General features: G+C 39.4%; 1 protein-coding gene across 2 annotated transcripts; it reads left to right on the plus strand.

Moving 5' to 3' along the window:
* The first annotated feature begins 332 nt into the window (after positions 1 to 332).
* On the plus strand, positions 333 to 19694 carry ACTR6 (actin related protein 6). Of its 2 annotated transcripts, XM_006141378.3 has the most exons (11): positions 333 to 460; positions 2772 to 2889; positions 3776 to 3844; positions 5192 to 5315; positions 5428 to 5563; positions 5653 to 5709; positions 6522 to 6620; positions 6719 to 6797; positions 12875 to 13046; positions 15188 to 15326; positions 18911 to 19694. In XM_006141378.3, the coding sequence occupies exons 1-11, from the start codon at positions 393 to 395 to the stop codon at positions 19038 to 19040; spliced, it is 1191 nt and encodes a 396-aa protein (XP_006141440.1). In that variant the 5' UTR covers positions 333 to 392; the 3' UTR covers positions 19041 to 19694. The 2 variants fall into 2 exon arrangements, with proteins under 2 accessions (XP_006141440.1, XP_006141441.1); XM_006141379.3 differs by lacking the exon at positions 3776 to 3844.
* The last annotated feature ends 7326 nt before the right edge of the window (positions 19695 to 27020 follow it).

Raw genomic sequence — 27020 nt, forward strand, 5'->3', positions numbered from 1 at the left:
GAAATGTCACTGTCCGAATAAATACTGTTCAAACACACACAACACACACTCACGTACACGTATGCAGTCGGGTCGCTACAAGCGTTAGGAGAAACTTGCAGACGCGAGTCAATCTACGCAAAGAACAAATACGAACTGGATGAGAAAGCACTTGATAGTTTCTGCTCTGGTCGCATTTCGGCACCAAGTAAACAGGTCGTGCGTGGAAACTCAGCGCGTGCTCACTGACAAGTACCGCTGTTCCGCGGTCCTCGGCTTCCGGCGTCCTCCGTTGCTACGGCGACCGAAAGCGCGCCCTAACGCCCCGCCCAGTAAACCATAGAGTGCCGGAAGACGCTCGAGCAGAGAGGTCGGGAAGAGGCGGCTGAGGCTGTGGCGCGGTGGGTGATAAGATGACCACCTTGGTGCTGGATAATGGAGCCTACAACGCCAAGATCGGCTACAGCCATGAAAACGTCTCGTAAGTGTCCGCTTTCTGCGGGACGAGACACGTGGGCCCTGTAGTTTCACACGCTACGCTTCCTTTCGGACGTCAGTGACCTGCAAACGCCCCTGCGCGACTCTTACTTGAGCCCGAGGGGTGCCTTGGTTGGAGCTGGGTGGGTGATTGTGATGCACTGAACTGGAATTGATTTTGGCTTGAGATAGATTTGACAGAGAGGTCCCGGAAGTGGCATGTATGTTTTCATTTCGTAGTAGGGAATAGCTAAGGAAAATAGGGTTCTAAAGATGCGTTCGTTATAGGGGGTGCCTCGTAGACAAAGTTGATGGCCTTCAGAAATTGTGGGCAACATTTTGGGTGTATATGTATTTTCCTGTGGACGCTATTATACCTTTCATCAGATCTTCAGACGGTTCCATAGCCCAGAAAGTCTAAAAGGCACTCTCGTGGGATTTAAAGACTTGAAGGCATTGTCCCACTGACTGATCTGTTTGATAAGGTCAGTTAAGCAGAAGTACTTACAATGGCATTTGTAAAAAGTACAGTCATAAAATTATATGACTGAATAGGCAAACTTAAAGATACATTTTCCCTCTATCAGATTCACAGAGGTTTTAATTTTTTTCTTCCTGTTCTATTTTTCTTTCTTTCTTCTTTTTTTTAATAAGGAAATCAAATTGAGTAAAAATGTAAATTGTTGCAGACCTTCTGGAAAACATTTTGGCAATGAGTATCATTGTTCATATCCTTTGACACAGCTGTTCTATTGTACTATCATTTACCTAAGGAATTAAAAGTATTTGGTGGGAACCAGCAGTTAGCGCAATGGCTATGTCGCTGGACTCTCACGTAGGTGACCACAGTTCGCGTCCCTGACCCGGTGACTTAAAACTCACGCCGGGAGCGTGTGCGTGCGTGCCCAAGATCCCGAGAGGAGAATGGAGGAGAAGGGATTGCAGCGTGACCATCCCCCCTGGGGGGTGATTTCTCGCTTTCTGTCTCTCTGTCTCTCTGTCTGTCTGGTGAGTGTACGCGCCCTATAGGGAAAACCTCTCAAAAAAAAAAAAAAAAAAGTACTTGGTAAGAGTATGTAGGATGCCAGTATTGTTATTGGACATTGTGTGCAGATACCAAAAAAATGTTGGTTGTGGGGGAAACAGGCTAAATAATATTGAGTAAATGCATTATAAAACAACCATGGGATCGGCAACAATATAGCTACTTAAAATTAGCTCCCTAAAGAATAGTTAAGCATATAGAGAAAAATGCTGACAGCATAGTAAGTGAAACAAGTAGGTACAAATCAGTTTTACAGTATTATCCTAGTATCATATGTATTTGAATGCCTGCATCTTCATATAATGGTTCTAGTTTATGTACATAACTGGACTGTATGCTCATGGTGGGCAGCGACCATATTCCTAATTCTGTTACCCCATAGTAGTTTCCTGATTGGAACTTTTGACTTCTTGGAAGCTTAATTTTATGGTCAGAATTTTGAATTTGTGATATTTTAAAAACCAAAATGTTATTAAAATTTTTCATATTATACCCAGAAAGAGTAGGACCTTTACTAAAGCCCTGGCTCTCACTTTCACAGTGGAAGAACCAATACCCCCCTATAGGGATTTCTTTTTCTTTATTTCTTTCTCTCTTTTTTTTTTTTTCTTCTCTCTCTCGTTTTAATCTTTATTTTGACCATAGAAAGACACACGGAGAGAAATAGAGGGAGAGAGAGAGAGAAAGCAAGCTGCTAAGTCTGGGACTAGAACAGGGGTCAACATGTGAGAGTCCAACACCTTAACCACCATGGTATCTGCCAGCCCCACCTGTAGGAATTCTTGAAGATTATTTGAGGAAAAGTAAGGGCCCACCATAGAATCTGTTACATAGTGGAAGCTTTGTATTTTTTTTGAGAGGTTTTCGCTAGAGGGCACGTGCGCACGCCAGAAAGACAGAGAGAGACAGAGAGGTAGAAAGAGAAAAATCACCCCCCAGGGGGGATGGCCACACTGCAATCCCTTCTCCTCCATTCTGCTTTCAGGATCTTGGGCACGCACGCACACGCGCCCGGCGTGAGTTTAAGCCGCTGGGTCCAGGACATGAATCGCGGTCGACTACATGGGAGTCCAGCGACAAAGCCATTGCACTAACTGCTGGTCCCTACAGTAGAATCTTAAAAAGAAGCATTCTTTTAATTATTTGAAGACAAAAGAAGAAAAACTAGGTTGGATATGCAAATCTATTGGCATCAAGGATGGTGGTTAAAGTTATTTTTAGAAACTAAATATACATGGAATAATGGTAGTATTTGTTTCTTTGTTTCTAGGGTTATTCCTAACTGTCAGTTCAGGTCAAAAACAGCACGTCTGAAAACTTTTACTGCTAACCAGATAGATGAAATTAAAGATCCTTCTGGACTCTTTTACATCCTTCCTTTTCAAAAGGTAACTCAATTTTGTGTCATTTCTAAATGACCCCCCTTTTAAAAAAAATTATTTAATTGTATTTATTCTTTTTTTTTTTTTTTTAATTTGACCAGAGAGAAAGAGAGAGAAAGTGAGATAGCAAGCTACCAGATCTGGGACTCAAACCGTGGTTAGCCATCATGTGGGAGTATCCAGTGCAGTAACTACTATGCCGCCTGCCAGTCCCCCCACCCTTTTAAAAATTTAAAAGGAAAAAAAACACACCAATACGATTAGTTTGAGTTCATACAGTATTAGAATGAAAAAGGAAACCATAAAGAGATAGAAATCAGTGATTTAGAATATATTAATCTAACTTTTCTTTTTAATTGACAGAGGTGGATGAGCTTCCTAAAGAAAGAGAGAGAGTGAGAGGAAGCCCCTGCTAATGAGGCATGGTCACACCACAGTCCTTACTTCATTAATCCATCCTGTCTGGACTCTGAGCACATATGCACATGTCCAATATGTTTTTCAAGCCACTGGGGTTGAGATTCTAACCACGGTCAGCCTTACGAGATGTGGCTCCCTTACCCATTGGGCCACAGGGCCAACACTATTAATGATTTTTAAAAATTGTTAAAATGTGTTTAGCCATGGTGGCACATTGGAATCACAGGGCTTTCTGATGCTGGATCCATATGGTGGATTGAGGGTTCAGTTCCCTGGTCAATCTGTACACACTGGACTTACACAAATATACCCATGACCCTGGCTGGCTGAAAAAGCTGTGGGGGAGAATCCAGGATGAAACCCTGTTGAGGATAACCTCTCTTTCTCTGTCTCTCATATGAAATAACTATATAAATAAACTTTATAGAAGTTCAAATATTCTTGACAATTAAATTTATAAAATATTTTTTAGGGCTACTTGGTTAATTGGGATGTTCAAAGACAAGTTTGGGATTACCTTTTTGGAAAAGAAATGTATCAGGTAACAAATTATGAGTATGTATTCAAATTGTATATCTATATCTTATTTGAATGGAAACTTAGAATTTGTGTTTTAAGATTCATGAACCAACATGTTTTTAGTTCATATAGAAGTCACTTTATAACTTTGCCTAACTTTGACTTTTCAAAATATTTAATAAGTGAATGGAAAGAATAGAGGTTGAGTAGAGATAGTCTATATGAAAGATTAAAATTTTACTTCAGATTTCTACTATTATTAGGCCAATTGACTATCATGTTTAATTTTCATGATAAAATATTTTTGTTTACAAATCTGAATTTGTGACCATTACACGAGAATTTTGTGCTTTTAACATCTACAGTGTAGCTGTAGGAATCCTGAGAGAATATTCAAATTTTAATACTTCTCCAGAATGTGCAGGAGAGAATTAGGTAAATATTAAATATCTTGGAACATCTTCCCTTTTATTTTATTATTTCTATTTTTCTTTTTTTTTTTTTTTTGGAGAGGTTTTTGCTATAGGGCGCATGTGCTCACCAGACAGACAGAGAGAGACACAGAGAGACAGAAAGTGAGAAATCGCCCCCCAGGAGGGATGGTCACGCCGCAATCCCTTCTCCTCCATTCTCCTCTCAGGATCTTGGGCACGCACGCACACGTGTCTGGCGTGAGTTTTAAGCCCCCAGGTCCGGGACGCGAACCGTGGTCGACTACGTGGGAGTCCAGCGACATAGCCATTACGCTAACTGCTGGTTCCCAGTTTTTTTTTTTTTTTTTTTTTATTTCTCTTAAGGTCTTTGTTTTTGGCACTCACTAGAGAGAAACAGGGAGACAAGACAGTGAGAAGGAAATGGAGAAATTACCCCTCAGGGATGATGATCATGACACAGTCCATTCTCCTCCATTCTCCTCCTAGGACTTTGGGCATGCACACACATGTGCCTAGCATGATTGTTAAGCCATCAGGTCCAAGACTCAAACCATGGTCAGCCATGTGGGAGTCCAGTACTGTTACCACTACACCATCGCTGACCCTGCCTTTTTCCTTTTGAAAAAAATAAAAGCTCCAGTACTTCTGTTAGTAATATCATTCATTATTATTATGTTTAAGCAATTAGACAGTACCATTTTATTAGCTACCATTAAAAGAGAGAAAATTGCATAATAAAGTACATTGATTCTTTAACCAAACTCCCTAGATTCAACTCCTAGCTATGTCACTGAGCAGCTAAATGAATGCCTTAGTTTGCTCATCTATTAAATGGGGTAAGACTACATTAGGATTATTATGAGGATTAAATAATTTTGTTTATATATGTAAAACTTCATTTATATATTTCAAAACTTTTTTTTTCCTTCCTATAGGTAGATTTTTTAGATACTAACATTATTATCACAGAACCATATTTTAACTTCACTTCAATTCAGGAATCAATGAATGAAATTCTATTTGAAGAGTACCAATTCCAGGCAGTATTAAGAGTAAACGGTGAGTTAAAGTTCTCATTGAAATTGAGTTATTGCTACCTTTTTTAATAAATTAATGTTATACTTTTATTTAATGTGCTCATTTCTTCCTTAATCTTTTTTTGTCTTAATAGCTGGGGCTCTCAGTGCACATAGGTATTTCCGAGACAATCCTTCTGAATTATGCTGTATCATTGTCGATAGTGGATATTCCTTTACACATATAGTTCCATATTGTAGAAGTAAAAAGAAAAAAGAAGCAATTATTCGGTAAGTTCCAACTGAATTTTCATGTTATTTCGTAGGATGAAATTGACTGAAATGCATGAAAACTGAACCAAATTTGAATTCTCTCTTAGGATAAATGTGGGAGGAAAACTCCTAACCAATCATCTAAAGGAGATCATATCTTACAGGTAATATTTAGCTTTGATCCTTTGGGAGGATGGGGTACAGGGAATGATCTTTTTTTTTTTTTAAATTTATTTTTTGAGAGAGAGGGAAAGTGAGAAAGCACTCTCCTTGGGGGTAGTCATGCTGCCCTCCCTTCTTCATTTCTCCTTTTGATGTTTTGGGTGTGCATGCACACATGTGCATGTTTTCCAAGTCACCAGGTTTGGGATTTGCAGTTAGCCTATTGGACCCAGCCTCCTTAACCAACATGCTACTGAATGATCCTATAATCTTTATTTTTTTACATTAAGCCTGTGTTTTCTCTGATTCACTGATTAGATGTTTATAAAACACCTTCTTTGTACTACGTACTGTGTGCTGACTTAGTACTTCTATCATCAGAAAAGAAAGGCACAGAGTTAAAGCATTGTTGCAAGATTCTGAGGGTAGAATTAGTAAAGTTTGGTCTTTACTTAGATAAATGTTACCACTTTGTACAAATATATTTAGGGCCAGCTACATGACATGGTTAAGGCAGCTGGATCCCACGTGTCTCACTGTGTGGTACAAAAAAGTAGCTTGTAAAACCCACTAGGCTCTCGTGTGTGTGCCCAAAATCACAAGAGGAGAATAGAAGAGAAGGGATTGCAGTGCGTGATCCACCCCTCCCCCCCACCTGGGGGATGGTTTCTCACTTTTTTTCTCTCTCTCCTTGGCAAACAAACATGCCTTAGAGTAAATGTAAATAAATAAATAAATAAGTGAATATATTTTAAGTGGTAATTGTAAGTTATACATTTTTCCATTTTAAAGTTTCTATTTTCATTTCTGCTAGGCAACTACATGTAATGGATGAAACACACGTGATTAATCAAGTGAAAGAAGATGTGTGCTACGTATCTCAGGATTTTTACAGAGATATGGATATTGCAAAGTATGTTTAATGGTAATTGAAGAACTGGAAAGTTGATTCTTGGGTAATGTTACACTTAATTAAAAATACCTTATATAAATCTGTATTTTGTTTTCCAGATTGAAAGGAGAAGAAAATACAGTAATGATAGACTATGTTTTGCCTGACTTCAGTACAATTAAAAAGGGCTTTTGTAAGGTAATTTTAAATATCATTAATGGCATTTCTTCATATGACCACTTTAGTCAGATTTGAAAAGTTTTTTTTTTGAAGAATTATTTTAGATAACTTTATTTGCTTATTTATTCATTTTATTTTATATTTGACATAAATGGACAGAGTGAGAGTAAGAGAGAGAGAGAGAGCAAGCCGCCAGGTCTGATACTGAAACCGTGGTCAGCCATATGGGAGTCTAGTGCCCTTAACCCCACCACACCACCTTCCGGCCCCAGATTTGAAAAGTATTTTACATCCAGCTGGGATCTCTCTTAGAGAGTTGTTGAAGACTGCCTTTTTGGTGGCCATTTTTCCAGGCACAACTTTATAAATTTGATTAAGAAATTTCTCACTGGGCCAGTAGGTGGCATGGAAGTTAAGGCATTGAATCCCACATGGCCGGCTGTGCTGTTCAAGTCCCATACTTGATGGCTTGAAATCGCTATAGGTGCATGTGCGCCCAAAATCCTGAGAGGAGACTGGAGGAGGAGCAGGGATTGTGGCATGGCCATCCCTCATGGGGGATAATTTCTCACTTTCTCCGCCTGCAAGTGCACATGCCCTATAGCAAAAACTACAAAAAAAAAAAAAAAAAAAAAAGGAAAGAAAGAAAGAAAAGAAGAAAACCTCACTAAATTTAAAATAACTATTAGCCAAAGGGTAACAAGTGACATCTGGAGATAAATATTATCATTATCTATATTGCAATTGACCCATTTCTGTTTACTCAAGAATTATTTTAAATCCAGCTATAAACCAGTTCTTTTTTCTTTCTTTTTTTCTGAAAATTACTGACATAGCTGGCTTGAATTTTACTCATATGTAGTTTGATATGCTCGGATTGTAGTTGAAAGGGGAAAAATGCAGTGTACTTTCACAAAGTATTGAGAAGCAGAAGCAGTTTTCTTTTTTTTTTTTTTTTTTAGTTTGCTAGCGGGTATGTATGCTTGACAGATTGAGAGTATGAGAAATCATCTCCCAAGAGGGATGGCCATGCTGCAGACCCTACTCCTCCATTCTCCTCTTGAGATTTTGGGTATACCTGCACATACATTCAGTGTGATTTTCAAGCTCCTGGGTTTCGGACTCAAATCGCACAGTGGGCATGTGAGATCCACTCGCCTCAACCACCGCACCACTGTCTGGCCCCAAACTGATCATTTCTTTAATGGGAGCAGAATTAAAATTTATTACAGCCATGCCCTCATCATGGCCTATGCCAAATAGCAACTCTCAGCCGTCCTTATAAGGTCCTTTATTTTCTGTGTCGAAAACAAAAATATTTTTTAGAACTATTCTCTCAAAAATAAGCTACTTATAGTCCCAGATCATATATTAATGATTAATAGCTTTAGTGCCAACACACAACAGGTATATCTAGTTCTGCCTTTCTGTTCTAGTTAGATATTTGAGCCTGAGTAACTTGTATGATACCCTTTTATAATACAAGGCCATAAAGTAGATAACCTTTAATGTTTTGTTATCTGAAATTCTCGAAATCTGCATTTGCCTCAGATTATTTTGGGTACTGACAAAATGAGTTATAGCCCTTAAACACAAGTCAATTTCAGTTTTAATGAATTTGTAAATTTATAGGAAATATTTTCTATCTGAGAAGAAAGTCTTCTTTGAGGAATAAATGTTCTTCTCTTTGTTACTAAAGTAATAGTTTAATTGGGATTTAAATAATATTCTTCTCTTTGTTACTATAGTTAATAGTTTAATTGGGATTAAAGTGATTTAGTTTTTCTTGTCCTTCTGCTAGTATTATAAATATAATTTTTTAGGACTTTTTAATATAAAAAGTAATGTTTTGAGCATGGACTTTCCAAATGATAGCAATCTGAATCATTCACTTCCAGGTTAAGTGTGGCAATGTAGTGGCTGGAATATTTTATAAGTGCATTGTGTGAATGACCTTGAGCAAGTTATGTAACCTTGACAGTTGCAAGCCCAATTACATCATTAATTTAAAAAGGCAATATATTGGCCAAGCTCTGCATCATCCAGGGCCTCATTGCCATGGCTGCCCATGGTGGCACCGCCCTCGCTGGTGAGGTTCTACACTACGCCACACACTCACCACTCTCAGTCAAACAACCTCACGTGGGTATTGATCAGGGACTGGTTGCTATGCATTTCAGATCCAGAAACCTCTAGAACAAGTAATCACAGAAACTGCAAAGAAGATTACTACTCCTGAAGATTACTACTCCTATCCTTTCATCCTACTAAAATGGAGGATTTGAACAGAAAATGAGTAGACACGAAGCTAGTCTGATTTTAGGTGTAAGCCCATCTGCTGGTAAGGCCAAGATTAGAACAGCTTGGAGCTATCAGGTCGTGTGGTTGTTGAAGGTATTGGGCTCCCACATGGCTAACTGCATTTTGAATTCTGAGCCTGGTGGCTTGCTTTCTCACTTTCTCTCTGTCTCTCCTCTCTCTGATCAAACTGGAAAATAATAATAATAAATAAAGTTCAATAAAAAATGATTCTTTAAAATAAAAAAAAAAGAGATTAGGATAGCTCACAGAAGAATCATAATTTTGAATCACCCAGATAAAGGTGGGTTGCCTTACTTTGCAACCAAAATAAATGAAGCAAAAGCCTTACTAGGAGCAAGCACCAAACACTGATTGATGCTCAAGGACCGTGCTGTAGGAAACATAAGAGGGGACTTACAAAAAGGAAGACCTGCAAATTAATCTAAAACGCAATCTTCATAATATTCATTTTCATATGCATTGACCACAGTCTTTTCTTCTACCATAAAGTTATATAAACTCAAAAGAAAAAAGAAAAAAAAAGACAATGTATCTATCTCGGAGAGTTTTATGAGCATTCGATAAAGAAGGTGTACCTTACAAGGAATGTTAAATATAATGAATGGCATGTTGTTGGCCTACATGCCATTATTCAAGAATTTATTGAATGCCTACTGTGAATCTGGTAATAAGCTATGCTAGATAGCTAGTGAATATGGGATAGTAAACAATATAGGCTATGTAGGATAATTTAGGGAACAGTAGAGAATAGTTGATGGTCCATTTATTTGAGAATCAGAAAGAAACTGAGGGGACCAGCAGTTGTCATAATGGCTATGCTGCTGGACTCCCATGTAGTCAACTGTGGTTTGAGTCCCAGACCCAGGGGCTCAAACTCATGCTGGGTACATGTGCATGTATGCTCAAGGTCCTGAGAGAATGGAGAAGAAGGGATTGCAGCATGGCCATCCCAGGGGGCGATTTCTCACTTTTGGTCTCTTTCTTTTTCTGGCGAGCACGTGGGCCCTATAACAATAACCTCTCAAAAAAAAAAAAAGAAAAAAGAAAAAAAAAAAAACTTCTAAGGAAGCTGAAATCTGAATTGAGTATTGGTGACTATGTTAAGGAACCTATAATATTCATTAAGGAACCTTTACTATCCTTTATATATGGCAACAGCAGATGGCATAATGGTTACATCACTATGCTCCCACTTAGCCGACCATGGTTTGAGTCCTGTACCCAGTGCCTTTAAACTCATCCTGGGTACGCAGGTGTGTGTACCCCAAATCCTGAGAGGCAAATAGAGAAGGGATTGCAGTGTGCCCATCCCCTCTGTGGGTGATTTTTCATTTTTCACTTTGTGTCTCTCTGTCTCTCAGGTGAGTGCACGTGCCCTATACCAAAAATTTCTCTTAAAAAAAAAAGCCTTTATATACATTACTCCTTTTAAGAATTATTTTATCATTATTATTTTTTTTTTTTTGGAGAGATTTTCACTGTAGGGCACGTGCGCTCGCCAGACAGACAGAGAGAGACATAGAGACAGAAAGCAAGAAATCACCCCCCGGGGGGATGGTCATGCCACAATCCCTTCTCCTCCATTCTCCTCTCGGGATCTTGGGCACGCACGCACACGCGCCCGGCGTGAGTTTTAAGCCACCGGGTCCGGGACACGAACCGCGGTCGACTACGTGGGAATCCAGCGACATAGCCATTACGCTAACTGCTGGTTCCCATCATTATTATTTTTGAAAGAGATATTTGTTTATTTAATTCCATTTGTAATTACCATAATTTTTTAAATTTGACCAGACAGAGAAGGAGAGAAAGGAAAAATGAGAGAGCAAGCCACTAGGTCTGGGACTCTACCGTGGTCAGCCATGTGGGAGTCCAGTGCCTTAACTACCATGCCACCTGCTGGCCCCTATACAATATTCTTAATAATAAATTATTCATTTCTTTTCATATAAAGTATTCATATTTGTTTTTTAAAAAATACTTTCTGCTATAGGTTTTATGTTCTCCCTAGAGAGAGAGAGACAAAGAAAACGAGAAGCCACCCCCCTGGGGGGCTGGCCATGCTGCGATCCTCTCTCCATTCTCCTCCCAGGATTTTGGACATACACACACATACTCAAGTGTGAGTTTCACGCCACCATGTTCTGGGACTCGAACTAGAGTTGGCCATGTGTGAGTCCAGCACCTTAACCACTATGCCACCTGCTGTCCCCTAGGATTGGGATATATTTCATGTGAGAGGAAATGTACATATATATTGGGTCGTCAGAAAAGTCATCGCACTTTTCTGTGTTTTTTCTAGGCAAAAATGCGTCATGACTTTGACCCAATAAGCCCAGGGAATGAATGTTTATGTCTGAATCTAGAAGAGCTGGTGATTCTTTGTAAAAATTGAGAAGCGCCATTATTTGATATAGAATGTTGTGGAAGGAAGGAGATTGTTTTTTTCTATCCTTTCAGGAACAAAGCTTACAGGATGGGTGGGTTAGCAGAAAATAAGTAACAGAAGACTATAAGTCATAGTTAACCTTTGTGTTATAAGTAGACCTCATATAGTGTTGGCATCATAAGGTAATTTTAAGGATACAGACTATTCAGTTGCTTAAATCACTTTGAAACCGATTTTTTTTTCTTTTTGGAAATATTTTTGCCATAGAGCACATGTATTTGCCAAAGAGACAGAGACAGAGAGAGAGGAAGTGTGAAATTACTCCCTGGAGGGATGGCCATACCGCAATTCCTTCTCCATTCTCCTCTCAGGATTTTGGGCATGCATGCACACCCACCTTGCATAAGTTTGAAGTTGCTGAGTCCAGGCCTCAAACTGCTATAAGCCATGTGGGAGTTCAGTGCCTTAACCACCATGCCACCTGTTGACCCTGGAAACTGATTTAAAAAAAAAAACGAAGTATTTATTTAATTTTATTTTTCATTATTATTTATTTTGACCAGAGAGAAAGGGAAAGTATGAAAGCAAGCTACTAGGTCTGGGACTTGAACCACATTTGGCCATGTGGGAGTCTAGTGCCCTAACCACAACACTTGCCCAGCCCTGAAACTGATTTTTTAAAAAAATTATTTATTCATTTATTTATTATTTTAATCTAACCATAGAGCGGGAGAGGGAAAGGAAAAAAGCAAGCTGCCAGGTCCGGGACTCGAACTGTGCCTGGCCATGTGGGAATCCAGCACCCTAATCACCATGCCACCTGCAAGCCCCTCTTTATTTTTATTTTCTCTTTTCTATTTTAAAATATATAGGATAAAACTGCCATATTATCTTCAGAGGAATAGTCATATGAAAGTTCAGTAATTACTTGTGTAGTTTTGGCAACAGAATGCTATGTTTTTCTAACTTTTGAGATCCTGAAATTTCCAAGAACATGGTTATGTTACAGATGATCCTCAAATTACAATTAGGTTATATCCCTATAAATCTAAGAAGAAAGTGCATTTGAATACACCTAACTCTATAGAGTATTGGTTGTTTACAAGCCCTTTTGATTGAGTGGTAGACTAGGAGCTGTAGCTCGACTGCTGCTGCCCAGTATCATGAGAGAGTATCATGTTGCATATCGCTAGCCTAGAAGAAGAATTAAAATTCAAAATTTGAAGAATGGTTTTTATAGGATGCATATCACTTTGCAACATCATAAAGTCAAAAACCCGTAAGTTAAACCATGTAAGTCAGGGGTTGTCTGTACTTGTATTATATATTACTATTATCATGTAAGCTAATGTAGCTTAAACTTTTTGTCTTATATTCCTTTAAGCCAAGGGAAGAGATGGTATTGAGTGGAAAATATAAATCTGGAGAACAGATCCTTCGTCTGGCCAATGAAAGATTTGCTGTTCCAGAAATACTCTTTAATCCTTCTGATATAGGAATTCAAGAAATGGGAATTCCAGAAGCTATTGTCTACTCAATTCAGAACTTACCTGAAGGTACATTCATAGTTACAGTAACATAATGAATAATGATTTTTGTTTTAAATCATAAGTTCTACAAACTCTCTTCTAAATGATTTCAGGTCAATGAAAGTCTGTTTTATTAGCACAAATTTCCAGTTCCCATAAATTCACTTAAATAATTTTTACTTAATTCATTATATATTTGGTATAGGAAAAGTCATGATGGCCCATATAAACTTGAAGACATTTACCTCTTCATGAGTATTAAATTCCCATACCCATTTTAGAAAAGTTTTAATTTAACCTAAATCTGTACAGAATGGAAATTTATAATTTGGAGCTGACCTTGTGGTTAAAGGAGCTGGATCCCATATGGTGCACCATGGTTTAAATCCTGATCCTGGTCTGAATGCCTTGAGAAACACACCAAGTACATGTGCATGTATGCCCTGAATTCCAACAAGATGGTGAAATGAGAAAAAATTGTGGTATGAACACACCCACTGGAGGGTGTTTTCGCTGTCTCACTCTGGCAAGCATACACCCTCTGGCAATTACAAATTAAAAAAAAAGAAAAAGTAAAGAATAGAAAAGAAAGGGGCCAGCAGGTGGCAAGGTGGTTAAGATGCTGGAGATTCCCACATGGTTGACCTTGGTTCACATTTCCGACCTAGTGACTTGCTTTCTTGCTTTCATTCCCCACCCTTATCTCCCCACTCCCGTGTGTATCTTTCTCTGGTAAAATGAAAATGAATGAATGAATGAATGAATGAATAATTTAAAAAAATAAAAGAACGTGAAAGTCACAAAATGCTATCACCTTAACATAATTAGTTCACAATTCGTCAGGTTAATTTCACATTTTACATAGTCACTGTCATGATGTATATAATATTTTGTACTACACTGCTTTAATGTCATATTATGGGATTCAGTGTGAATATAGGGTGCCCCGTTCTTGTTTTCAATAACAGAAGCGTTAGATAGGACAGCCAGTACCTATAATTTCCTGATGAATTTCTCGGTGGTACTTTGTAGGCTTTTAATACTGACTCATGTTATGGCACTTGATGTTTGCTATATGTAATGTTAATGGTGTTCACACCTAGATCCCTTCTTTACAAACTATTATAGATTATGAGTGGTTTTCACAATCAGAGGTTAGTATTATATAATACATACATATATATATATATATATTAGTGAAATAATATGGAAATTTGGGCTTATAAATGAAATGTCGTGAAAGAAACCTCCTTTTTACCCTTAAAATCTCAGCGTACAGCAAGACCCCCATTTCAGGGGGAAATTATTATAATTATCAATTATCTGCTACTAGAATGATACTCATTTATGTATAGTTTTCATGTGTATATAGTAATTAGCCACTAGTTGAAACTCTCCCTTATCTTGGGTTTTTCTTTTAAAGATTTGTGAGGTGTGTGGTGGTTAAGGGAGCTAAATTCCTACATGGCCAACCATGGTTCGAGTCCTGGACCTGATGGCTTGCTTTCTCACTTTCTCTCTCTCTGTCCCTCTCTGATCAAATTAAAAAATAAGTAAATTTAAATAAAATATTTCTAAAAAAAAGATTTGTGAGGTCTTATTTCCTTCTATTTAATGTCTCTATTTGTGTGAATAATGTCATTACAAATCTTAGAATGAATCTCAATAATTAAATGATTTGCCAATCAGTAACTATTAATCCATAATTGCTTTTTAAAAAAGAATTATTTATTTATTAATATTATTATTATTTTAACTTAACCAGAGAGAGACAGAAAGGGAAAGTGAGAAAGCTAGCCACCAGGTCTGGGACGCTAACCATGGTCAGCCATGTGGGAATCCAGCACCTTAGCCACCATACCACCTGCCAGCCTCCCTAAATAAGATTTTTAAAGAATTATTTTATTTAACTTTATTTATTTATATTGATTTGAGCAGAGAGGGAGAGAGAGAGAGAGAGAAAGAAAGAAAGAAAGAAAGTGAGAAAGCAAGCCTCCAGGTCCAGGATTCAAACTGCAATCAGTCATGTGGGAGTCCAGTGTTCTTAACTACCACACCACTTGCTTGTCACCCTAAATGGTTCTTAATACCCTCATCCTTGTCTTTGCAGAATGATAAAAAGATTTTCTAATGTTTTTCTTCCTTTTCTCCTTTTATTTCTTTTAAAGAAATGCAGCCGCATTTTTTTAGGAACATTGTTTTGACAGGAGGAAATTCCCTTTTCCCAGGCTTTAGAGATCGAGTTTACTCAGAAGTTCGATGTCTTACTCCAACAGATTATGATGTTTCTGTTGTCTTGCCTGAAAAGTAAGTGTTGGTTTTTATAGAAACAAAACTTGAAGGTCATCTTGTAAATAAAGAAATACATAGGCAGACTTGAGTTTAAAGCCTGGTTCTGTTGTGTTGGTGGGTTTATTTCACCTGTTGGACCCTCATTTTCCTTCTCTCAAATTGAAATAATTTATAGTTCAGTGAATTAAATGGGATGAAGTATATAATGGGTGCTCAGATAACATAAGATCACTTACATCCAGTAAATCAGTCCTTGTTCCTAAAATTTTGTATAAGCAAAGCATTCAGTTTATTATGTATTTCATTTATCTGAGACATGTCATTTCTTGACAACTTCTATCAAGAATAGAAATGTAAGAATTGAATGAGTAAGGAGTCAGCAAGTGGTGTGGTGGTTAAGGTGCTGAACTTCCACGTGGCTGACCATGGTTCAGGTCCCAGATCTGGTGGCTTGCGAAATTTCTCACTTTCTCTTTCTTTCTCTCTCTCTGTCTCTCTAGTCAAAGTAAAAGATAGATAATCATAACAAATAAGTAAATAAATATTTAAAAAAATTTTTTTGATTGATTAAGATGAATTATATTATGCCAGCCCCATAGCCTAGTGATTAAGAGAAATGGATCTCAAATAGCTGACCATGGTTAAAATCCCAGCACTGGTGGCTTGAAAAACATGCCAGCCCATGTGCATGTGCAACCAAAATCCCTACAGGATGGAGAAATGGAAAAGGGACCGTGGTGTGACCATGCCTCACTGGGGTTTCCTTCCTCTTTTTCTCTCTGTTTCTCTCTGGCAAGTGCATGTACCCTCTGACAACTAAAACAAAAACAAAAAAGATAAGTTATGTCAATTCATAAGTTTTTTTTTTTTATTTTAAAATTCTTAAGTTTTTGTTTTGTTTTGTTTTGAAGATTTTTTTGCCATAGGATGTGTATGCTTGCCAGAGAGACAGAGAGGGAAAGTGAGAAATCATTCCCCCGGGGCAATGGCCATGCCTCAATCCCTTCTCCTCTATTATCCTGTTGGGATTTGGGGCACATATACACATATGCCCAGCAGCCATATGGGATCCAGGGCCTTAACCATCATGCCACCTGTTGGCCCTAAATATTTTAAATAAACTTTCATATTTAATTGTCTTTTATATATATATGTGTGTGTGTGTGTATGTGTATACACACACATATTTATATTTATATTTATAGGCTTTTAACATAGGGTATATGTACTTATTGGAGGGAGAAACGAAGAGAGAACAAGAGAAATCATGCCCCTGGGGGGAATGGCCATGTCACAATCCCTTCTTCTTCATTCTCTTCTTAGGATTTTGGGCACACATACCCCACATGAGTTTTATGCCACTGGGTCTGGGACTCAAACCACATTTGACCACAGGGAGTCCAGTGTTTTAACCACCATCCCACCTGTTGGCCCCAATTGTCTTTATTTTTGTATTAAAAACTTTTAGAAAAAAAAATTTAAAGAATTATTTTATTTATCTTCATGTATTTATTTATTTGAATTTGACCAGAGAGAGAGAGGGAAAGTAAGAAAGCAAGCTACCAGGTCCAGGATTTGAACCACAGCTGGCTACCTGCCAGCCCCAGAATTCTTTTGTTATTACTATTGGGCACATGTATGTACCAGAGAAAGATAGAGAGAAAAATAGAGGGAAAGTGAGAAATTACTCCTGAGGGAGATGGCCACACACAACCCCTTCTCCTCCATCTTCCTCTTGGGATTTTGGGCATGCACACACATGTACCCAGAATGATTTTCAAGCTGCCAGGTCTAAGACTCTAACCATGCAATTGGCTTTGTGGGATCCAGTCGACTTAACCTCCAGCCATCCGCTGGCCCCCAAAACTTTCATATATATCCCCTACCCTATTTTTGTTTAATTTACTGTAGGACACATGTGCTCGCCAGAGGGAGGGAGGAAAAGTGAGAAATCATTCCTGAGGTGGGACGTGACCTCACTGCAGTCTCTTCTCCATTCTCCTCTTGGAATTTCGGGTATGCACACTCACATGCCCTGCGTGTTTCTCAAACCACCAGGTCCAGGACTTGAACATGTAGTCGACTATGTGGGATCCAGCTTCCTTTACCACCAGGCTGCTGGCTGGCCCACATATTGAATTTTTATCCTGCTTGTACACGTTATAGACAAAGGAAATCACAGAAATAACTTTTATTATTTCATTTCATCAATCTTTATTGCACATATAATGCTTTCAAATAAATACTTTTTGTATATTTATATATAAACCTATTTTTATGAAATGTTTGGAAGTGTACTAAATACAATCAGGAAAAGATTTACTGGGTCAGCTGATAGTGTGGTGGTTATGGCATTTGGAGCCTACATGTCCAACTATGCAGTTCAAGTCCCAGACCTGGCAGCTTGACAAATACTCTGGGCACGTGTGCATATGTGCCCCAAATCCCAAGAAAATAGAGGACAAGAGATTGTAGTGTGACCAGCCCTACTTTGGGGTGCTTATCTCTCTGTGTCTCTCTGGTTAGCATTCATGCCCTATAGTAATTTACATACACACACGTGCTCACATGCACACATGAAAACATTTACTGATTATTTTTTTCTTTACAATTTCCATACTTGAAACTCTGGGGGAGAGACTCTGGGGGAGAGCAACAGTAGAAATAGAATTGAGTCATAATGCAAAGTGTAACCTTGGTTATAGATAGTAAACCAAACAAAATGTTTTATATGTTCTAATGTTACCTTTTGTCTGCTCTACGGCATTGTTTATTGTGCACAGTATTTTCTAAATGTTTCACTTATTAGTGGCAACAAAGCATAAGCAGCAGAAGGAAAAGTCATGGGTTGAATCCTTTTCCCTGACTCTTATTTTTCATTTTTCAAATCTATAAAATGGAGGTTGTAATAGCTATTTCATGGTTGCTGTGAGAGCAAATGACAAATGAATTTAGACTTTATGCTGACAGTGTTTTTTCTTTTAGGCACCTTTTGATCTTGTGTTTGTATATGTTCAGTATCCCTTACCTGAAAAATTTGGACGCACAAGTGTTTTGGATTTCAGGTTTTGAAATATTTGCATATACACATGAGATACCTTGTGGGGGGAGACACCCATATTTTAGGAGCAAATTCATTTATGTTTCATATCTGATACATATAGCCTAAATTAATTTTATTATTTTTGATTTACAGCATTTTGACTATACCCCATCACATGGTCAATATGGAATTTTCCACTTGTGGATGCCATATTTACACTCAAAAAGTTTTGGATTTTGAAGCATTTTAGATTTTAGATTTTGGGATTAGGAGTGCTCAACCTGTATTCTTGTTTCATTAGAAGTAGAGGGTCCATAAATTCAGGACATAAGGGAAAATAACACTATCTTGTATTGGTGACCAAGATTCCTTTCTTTTCAAGTTCATTCTGCTCACATGAAATTTGTTTATTTCTGCACCTTAAATAATTTCTGTTAAATTAGGGTGGGTAGAACTTGCACATGTTAGCTAGTAACTAATGTTTCGGTTCATTTCCATGTTTGCTGGTGGTTTCTGTAAAATCACCTGGGTTCACTTATTTTATCTTTGTTTCCAGCCCTATTACATATGCCTGGGAAGGTGGAAAACTGATATCAGAGAATGACGATTTCGAAGATATGGTGGTTACAAGAGAAGATTATGAAGAAAATGGACATAGTGTCTGTGAAGAGAAATTTGATATTTAAGAAACATTTCTGAACGAAAGTCTTGACTAGTTGTGACTGGAAGGTTTAATTTCAGTGTTCTTTTTAAAGGAGGTTAAGGACCTGTGTGTGTTACCTTTCATCCTAAGATAAAGTCTTGATCTTATGTAAATACTTTGATCTATGGCTAATTTTCTAAGGCTTTCCAGCTAGGTTAGTGCAGTAAACTGTAACTAAGCCTAGATTTTCCTTTAGGGGCTAGACCACCATACAATGCTTATGCTGTTCCTGAGAGTAGATTTATTTTTCATTAGAAGAAGAGTGACTGCATTTTAAATTTAGTTCTTTATAGCTAATGGTACAAACTTCACTGATTCACTGGTCAGTTTTCCTTAAAAGGTAGTTCTGTGTGACTTTGACTAGGAATTGGCCAAACTGTTTTTCAGGCTGTTATGATTTCTCTCTTTGTATGTTTAGAACTAAGTATTTTATTTAAAGATTATCATTCTTATTTATACATATTAAAATGGGAAAGACTAATCTTATGCAGGTGTGTGTATGTGTGTGTGTGTGTGTATGTGTTTTGTTTTTTTACTTAGTACATTTGACAGAGTGAAGACTTTTCAAGCAAATTTACTGAAGTCTTTTTGGTCAGTACTATGTTAGCAGAAATATATTCTTTCACTAAAAAAAGTATTACGCTCGGTCTTTTTTGGTTTTCTTTTTGTTTTTAGTTTTTGCTATAGGGTGGGTACACTTGCCAGAGAGAGGAAGTGAGAAAGTCCCCCTAGGGAGATGGCCACTCTGCAGTCCCTTATGCTCCATTTTCATCTCAGGATTTTGGACATGTACACACACATGCCGCACATGTTTTTCAGGCTGCTGGGTCTGGGACTTGGAACTGTGCAGCCGGGCTTGTGGCATCCAGTCACCTTAACTTCTGCACCATCCACTGGCCCTTTTACACTTTTTTAAAAATGAAAATAAATTTTTATTTTTAAATTTGAAGGCCTGCGGCAAGCAGGTGACATAGAGGTTAAGACAGCTGGATCCCACGTGGCTGACTGCGTGGTTTAAGTCCTAGACCCCATGGCTTGAAAATCACCCTGTACGTGTGTGTCTGTCCAAAATCCCAACAGCACAGAAGAGAAGGGACTGTAGAGTGGCTGTCCCTCGGGGTGGGGGTGGGGGTGCTTTCTTTCTGTCCCTCTCTGGAGAGCACATGCCCTACAGCAAACTAAAGAAAAAGAAATTTGCTGGTAACCCAGTGTTGCTCCGAAACTCTGGATACAATGCTGGGAACATGGAACCAAATGCCCAAGGTTCATCAGGCTGAAGGGTTAGAGAGGAGACTGGCATGACCAGATGCTGTGGAAGGTACTCTTCTCTTTTTGAACCTTCTTTTTCATGTTTGCACCCATGTACTCTAACGTGAATAAAGGGGGGAAATTTTAAATAAACAACTCCATATAAGTGTCAGTGTTGTTTTTAAAACTTTTTATACAAACCACAGTAAACGTCAGGTGTTAAAGGCCACAGTTTCGATAATGAACGGATCAGGCAGGCTTCTTGATTACAAGCAGTAGAAAAACTCACTGGGGCTTTCTTTATTACAATATAATTTATCAGCAGGACAGCCTATAAAATCTAACACAAAGCTGAACTAAAGGCCTTAGCAAAGAGCACAACCAGAGTAATTTTCGAAATCTAGGTTATAAAGACTGAAGTACGGCCCTTCCAGACCCCTACCATCAGAGTATTTCAACTTCTACATTTTCTACTTTATGTCATTGTGCTCAAATTCCTAGTAATCGGTGGCTTGAGGAGCTTTGATTGACAATTCTCCTAAGATGACCTAGAGTCATAGAAGATAGTTTCCCAAAGGAAAATGGATGCTGGGCAAGGTAAAATGTGACCTTTACAATCATATTTGGATTTCATGTGGTTAGGGCCTGCCTGGTCAGTCCTTTCTAACCTTCAACTTGTTATCACTAGAGTTACAAAGTGACTGTGATACCTGGTATGAAAAGATGCTGGTGGCATAAAAGAAGTTAGTATAATCACACAGTGTAGTTGCTAGAATTTCAAGAGTGGTTAGAGATAAAAAAGGTAAGTCCTTATTTAGAGGGCTTTCCTTGACTTGGCAGGACCTCATCCTAGATAGGGAAAGGCCATCATCACCGCCAGGTGTTTCCCTGTGAGGAACTGGGTCATTCCTCAAAGCTGCCATCATAAAGATGATGTCTCCTATTAGTCTGCTAAAAATGGGGTGTGGGTGTGTTTCACACGCATACTTCAGAAAGCTGATTTCTATACAATTTATGTCTTGTACTGATTTTGAGACACAGTAAGTTGACTTTTGAAAATACTGAATCCTTTGTCACTAGCATCAAAGCTTCCATCCATTTTAATTTCTCCCTAATTTTAAAACTTTACTGCTAGTGAAATGATTGAGCTTCAGGGCAGACAGTACACATAAATTAAAAACAATAACATGAGATATTAATTTGGAAAAAATATTGTTGAGTTCAGTGGTAACTGGCGGAACATACCAAGTTCTACCTGTCCCAAATTCTATTACACATTTCCAGTGGGGCAAAAAGGGAAGTAAACACAGGGAGGACCACAGTGCTCTTTGTAAGGTATTGGATAAGTGGGTATTCATTTTTATTAAAATCTATGTGGTATATATTACTTCATACTTTGTTAGAAGATTAAATCTGTAAGTGATTCTATGAAATAAAAAGGGCACCACTGATATTGCACATGTGGTGGAATTTTTAAAAGACAGAAAAGAAATGAAATTAGGTTGTTGGAAAAAACACCCTAAGGCGGCCCATGTCCCATGCTGACCCTGTAGCATAGTAGTTAAAGGAGGTTGATGCCACATGGCTATCTGGTTCGAATCCCAGCCCCAGAGGCTCAAAAAGCTCTCTGGACAAGTAAGCATAGAGGTTCCAAATCCTAGAAAGAAAAAATTCAAACTTGGTTCACAGACAGTTCTACATGATATGGCTGGTGCCTGAAGTGGTATACTGGAGCATGCCAGTGTCACATAGAGGTACCATACATACAGCTTCCACCAGGGTCCTGCAGCAAGCTGGGAACTGTTTCTCAATAATGCTCGAGGATACCACTTTGCTCCAAACACCAAGGGATACTCTTGAGTATCATCATTAAGTTCTATGCGTTAAAATGTCCAGATGGTAGAGTGTGTCACAGCACAGTCAGGAATAGCTAGTCTTTTGCTCCGAGCCTGCATCTTGTAGATCTATGAAAACTGGTTCTAGAGCATATCCAAACGTGGCTTTGCTGCTGCCAGTTCTGAAGAGGCCCACCAAGCATTGTGCGTCAATTACGTAATTGCAAGATGAGGCAATGTGTCTTTCACAATGGAGGGAATACTTCCAGCTTGCCTCAGGCCCTTGGTACTCCAGAACTTTAGTTAAGATGGTAGTCCCTGGGCCCAGCTGGTAATGTGGTGGTTAAGGTAGCTGAATTCCAAACGGCCTACTTTTCCATTCAAATCCTGGACTCAGTGGCTTAACAAATATGCTGGGCAAGTGTGCGTGCATCCCCAGAATCCCAAAGAAGGAGAAATGAAGAAGGGATTGTGGTGCGATTATCCCACACGGGGGTTGCTTTCAAACCCCACCCTCCTCCTGCCCCCATCCCTCTCCAGAGCACATATGCACATTCAGACAAATTAAAACACACACACACACACACACACACACACATACACACACACACAAACAAAAACAAGCTAAGGCTTCATTCATTGTATGTAAGAGGGACTCCAGGAGATTTTGCTGGACTACACTTTGAGAAACACTGGCCTAGAAGATGAGGGATGAAGTAGTTAATAAAATAGCCTACTGTGGGGGCCAGCAGGTGGTGTGATAAAGATGCTGGACTTCGGGACCAGCAGTTAGCGTAATGGCTATGTCACTGGACTCCCATGTAGTCGACCACAGTTCGAGTCCCAGACCCGGTGGCTTAAACTCACGCCGGGTGTGTGTGCGTGCATGCCCAAGATCCTGAGAGGAGAATGGAGGAGAAGGGATTGTGGCGTGGCCATCCCCAATAAGGGGTGATTTCTCGCTTTCTATTTCTCTATCTTTGTCTGGTGAGCGAATGCACCCTATAGCAAAAAACCTCTCCAAAAAAAAAATGATGCTCGACTTCCACATGGCCGACAACAGTTAGAGTCTGGGACCCAGTAGCTTGAAAATCATAGCAGGAGGGACCAGCAGTTAGCGTAATGGCTATGTCGCTGGACTCCCACATAGTCGACCGTGGTTCACATCCCGGACCTGGTGGCTTAAAACTCACGCCAGGCGCGTGTGCGTGCGTGCCCAAGATCCCGAGAGGAGAATGGAGGAGAAGGGATTGCAGCATGGCGATCCCCCATGGGGGGTGATTTCTCGCTTTCTGTCTGTCTCTCTCTGTTTGGCGAGCGCACGTGCCCTATAGCAAAAACCTCTTAAAAAAAAGAAAAAAGAAAAGAAAATCACAGCAGGTGCATGTGCATACATACCCAAAATTTCAAGAAGAGAATGGAGGAAAAGGGATTACTGTGTGACCATCCCCCTGGGGGAAATTTTTCACTTTCCCTCTCTCTGTCTCTCTCCAGCTAGTGCATGTACCCTATGGTAAAAACCTTAAAAAAAAAAAAAAAAAGCCTATTCTGCAACCAGCAATGTATAAATAATATAATTTACTCCTCACTACAACAATTGTATACTATCCACATTTTGCAAATGTCAGCCAATGAGCTAGCCCCATTGGCTAGTGGTTAAAGGAAGTGAGATCCTACACAGTTGACTGCAGTCCAAGTTCTGGCCCTGGTGGCTTGAGAAACACAATGGATGTGCATGCATGTCCCAAATTCTAACAGAATGAAGAAATGGAGGTGAAGGGATTGTGGTGACAACACCCCATTGAGGGGTGCTTTTTCCCTCTCTTTCTCTCTCTCTAGCCAGTGCACATATTCTCTGATAATTAAAAGAAAGAAAGAAATTCAACCTAAAAGGTAAACTGAGGCAAAGCATGTAAAGCAAAAAAAGTTTATTTGATGGGACCAGCAGGTGGTATGATGGTTAAGGGTTCTGGACTCCCACATGGCCAACCACAGTTCAGGTCCTGGACCTGGCAGCTTGCTTTCTCACTTTCCCTCTCTCTTTCTCTTGTTCTCTGTCTCTCGTCAAATTGAAATAAATAAATAAAGTTAAATAAAATAATTCTGGGACCAGCAGATGGCGGAATTGGCTATGTCGCTCGACTCCCATGTAGTCAACTGCCGTTCAAGTCCCAGATCTGGTGGCTTAAACTCAGGCCAGGCACGTGTGCATGCATGCCCAAGATCCCAAAAGGAGAACGGAGGAGAAGAGACTGCAGTGTGGCCATCCTCCCTGGGGGGTAATTTTTTGCTTTCTGTCTGTTTCTCTTTGTCTTTCTGGCAAGCGCACGTGCCCTATAGCAAAAACCTCTCTAAATAAATAAATAAATAATTCTTAAGGAAAAAAATTTATTTGGACCAAGTTTGAGGACTGCATCCCAGGTAGACATCCTCAGATTGCCCTGAACATGAGTACTGAGGTACTCTTCAGGCAAGTTTTAAAGGCAAAACCCACAACCAGTAGGTAGGGAGAAGTAGGGTGTTATGCCAATTATTTTGAGACAATTATCCTAGGTTAACAGGATCAATAGCAAGGGTGGGATCAGTCCAAGAATGGACACGCCGTTCCTGGGCAGAGGTTCTTACAGAAGTAGTCCCTGTGGCAGATGTCAGACTGCCATGGTCTTTGTACAGAGTCATAGTTCTGGCACAGTCCTGTGACAGTTCTTGTTATCAGATATGCTTGTGTGAGAAGACACCTCCTCTGTGTCCTTCCCTGGCTTTATTTAGATAAAAGTGAACACAAAATGACTCCATGTTTATTCTTACAAGCTTCACAAAAGGAGGAGCAATTGTCCAAGGTTATATTAGGTAGCAGAGTTGTGATTCAAATATAGTTGTGCTACTTCTGTGCTTTACCACACCTTTGATTTAGATGTTCATAAGTACCTCACCCTAAACATATCAAAGTTAAATTCACTTGCAAACCCTCATCCTTCTAACCCAACCTGATGCTCCTTTTGCACTGTCTCAGTAAACGGGGTCTTTAAAATTAGAAACCAGGATAGGGCCAACCAGTGGCATGGCGGTTGTATCTCAAAAAAAAAAAATTCTTTGTGTTAGAAAATCCTTTATTTGGGGCCATTAAGTGGCGTGGTGGTTAAGGGCACTGGACTCACACATGGCCGACCTGGTTCAAATGGCTCAAGTCCCGGACCTGGCGGCTTGCTTTGTCACTTTCTCCCTCTCTCTCTTCCTCACTCTCACTCTGTCCCTTTCAGGTCAAATTAAAATAAATAAATAAATGAATAAATGAATAAATAAATAAATAAATAAATTTAATTTAATAATTCTTTAAAAAAGAAAAAAGAAAATCTTTTATTTGGGACCAGCTGGTGGCATAATGGTTATGTAGCTGGATTCCCACATAGCTGACCACAGTTTGAGTCCCAGACCTCATGGCCTAAAATTTATGCCAGGCGCGTGTGCATGCATACCCAAAATCTTTTTTTTTTTTTTGAGAGAGATTTTCACTGTAGGGTGCGTGAGTTCGCCAGACAGACAGAGAGAGACATAGAGACAGAAAGCAAGAAATCACCCCCCAGGGGGGATGGTCACGCCGCAATCCCTTCTCCTCCATTCTCCTCTCGGGATCTTGGGCACGCACGCACACGCGCCCGGCCTGAGTTTTAAGCCACCGGGTCCGGGACACGAACCGCGGTCGACTACGTGGGAATCCAGCGACATAGACATTACGCTAACTGCTGGTTCCCATACCCAAAATCTTGAAAGGAGAAGGGATTGTGGTGTGGCTATCCTCCCGGGGGAGGGTGACTTCTTGTTTTCTCTCTCTCTCTCTGTGTGTCTCTTGGGCAAGTGCATGCATCCCTTAGCAAAAATAGCTCTTTTAAAAAAAAAAGAAAATATTTTATTTTACCTGGATGGTACCTATCAAGACAATATTTATTCAATGATACTTATTAAAGGAAGATTTTATACAGGATTTTTGTGAAAAGTGTAGAAAACACAGCAATGGGATTTTGCAGTGGGGGAAGAGGATTTGGGCTCAACTCTGAATGTAGCATGGGTAAGAAAGAATTTAGAGCCACAGGAGTAAAGGGGGTTCTGGCTAACCTGACCTAACAGGATTCTTGGTGATGACAAACTAAGGTGATCAGACACCTGGGGGATGGTAGAGAATGAGGAGCTAGGTCAGATCTCCAGGATGGTGGCTTCTTATTAAACTGACTTAACAGCTTTCTTTGCTAAAATGGGACTGTACAAAGAAGTGCACAGATGGGCCCAGGAGAAAGTTCAGGAACGTGACTAAAGTTTGTTTGATCAAGCAAAGTATCTTTGTTACACCTGAGATTGTGAATAATTTAAGAAGTTTAAACAGAATCACAAGTATTTTGAATCAGACTGTTACTTCTCATGGAAATTTACTGAATATTCTCTCCAGGAGGTGAACTTTGCAGTTATTGGAGCCAGATTTTATTCATGGAGAGGAAAAAATGCTTTTAACCCAAGTGCTTCCAAAAATGTCAAACCTAAAATCAATGAAAGTTTAGCAAAAGACCAGATGGTGGGACCAGCAGTTAGCGTAATGGCTATGTCGCTAGACTCCCATGTAGTTAACCGTGGTTCGCGTACCGGACCTGGTGGCTTAAAACTCACACCAGGTGCGTGTGCGTGCGTGCCCAAGATCCCGAGAGGAGAATGAAGGAGAAGGGATTGCGGCGTGGCCATCCCCCCGGGGGGGGGTGTTTTCTCGCTTCCTGTCTCTCTGTCTCTCTCTGTCTGTTTGACGAGCGCACGTGCCCTATAGCAAAAACCTCTTAAAAAAAAAAAAAAAAAAAAAAAAAACCCAATGGGGGGCCCGTCCCAAAAATAAGAGAGGG

Source organism: Tupaia chinensis, unplaced genomic scaffold (genome assembly GCF_000334495.1).
Source record: "Tupaia chinensis unplaced genomic scaffold, TupChi_1.0 Scaffold000054_1, whole genome shotgun sequence".
NCBI lineage: Eukaryota > Metazoa > Chordata > Mammalia > Scandentia > Tupaiidae > Tupaia > Tupaia belangeri.

Coding starts and splice junctions, on each gene's coding strand:
- ACTR6 (XM_006141378.3), top strand. CDS start 393: ATGACCACCTTGGTGCTGGATAATGGAGCCTACAACGCCAAGATCGGC. Junction 5,710..6,521: donor AAGGAGATCATATCTTACAG/GTAATATTTAGC, acceptor CATTTCTGCTAG/GCAACTACATGTAATGGATG. Junction 6,798..12,874: donor TTAAAAAGGGCTTTTGTAAG/GTAATTTTAAAT, acceptor TATTCCTTTAAG/CCAAGGGAAGAGATGGTATT.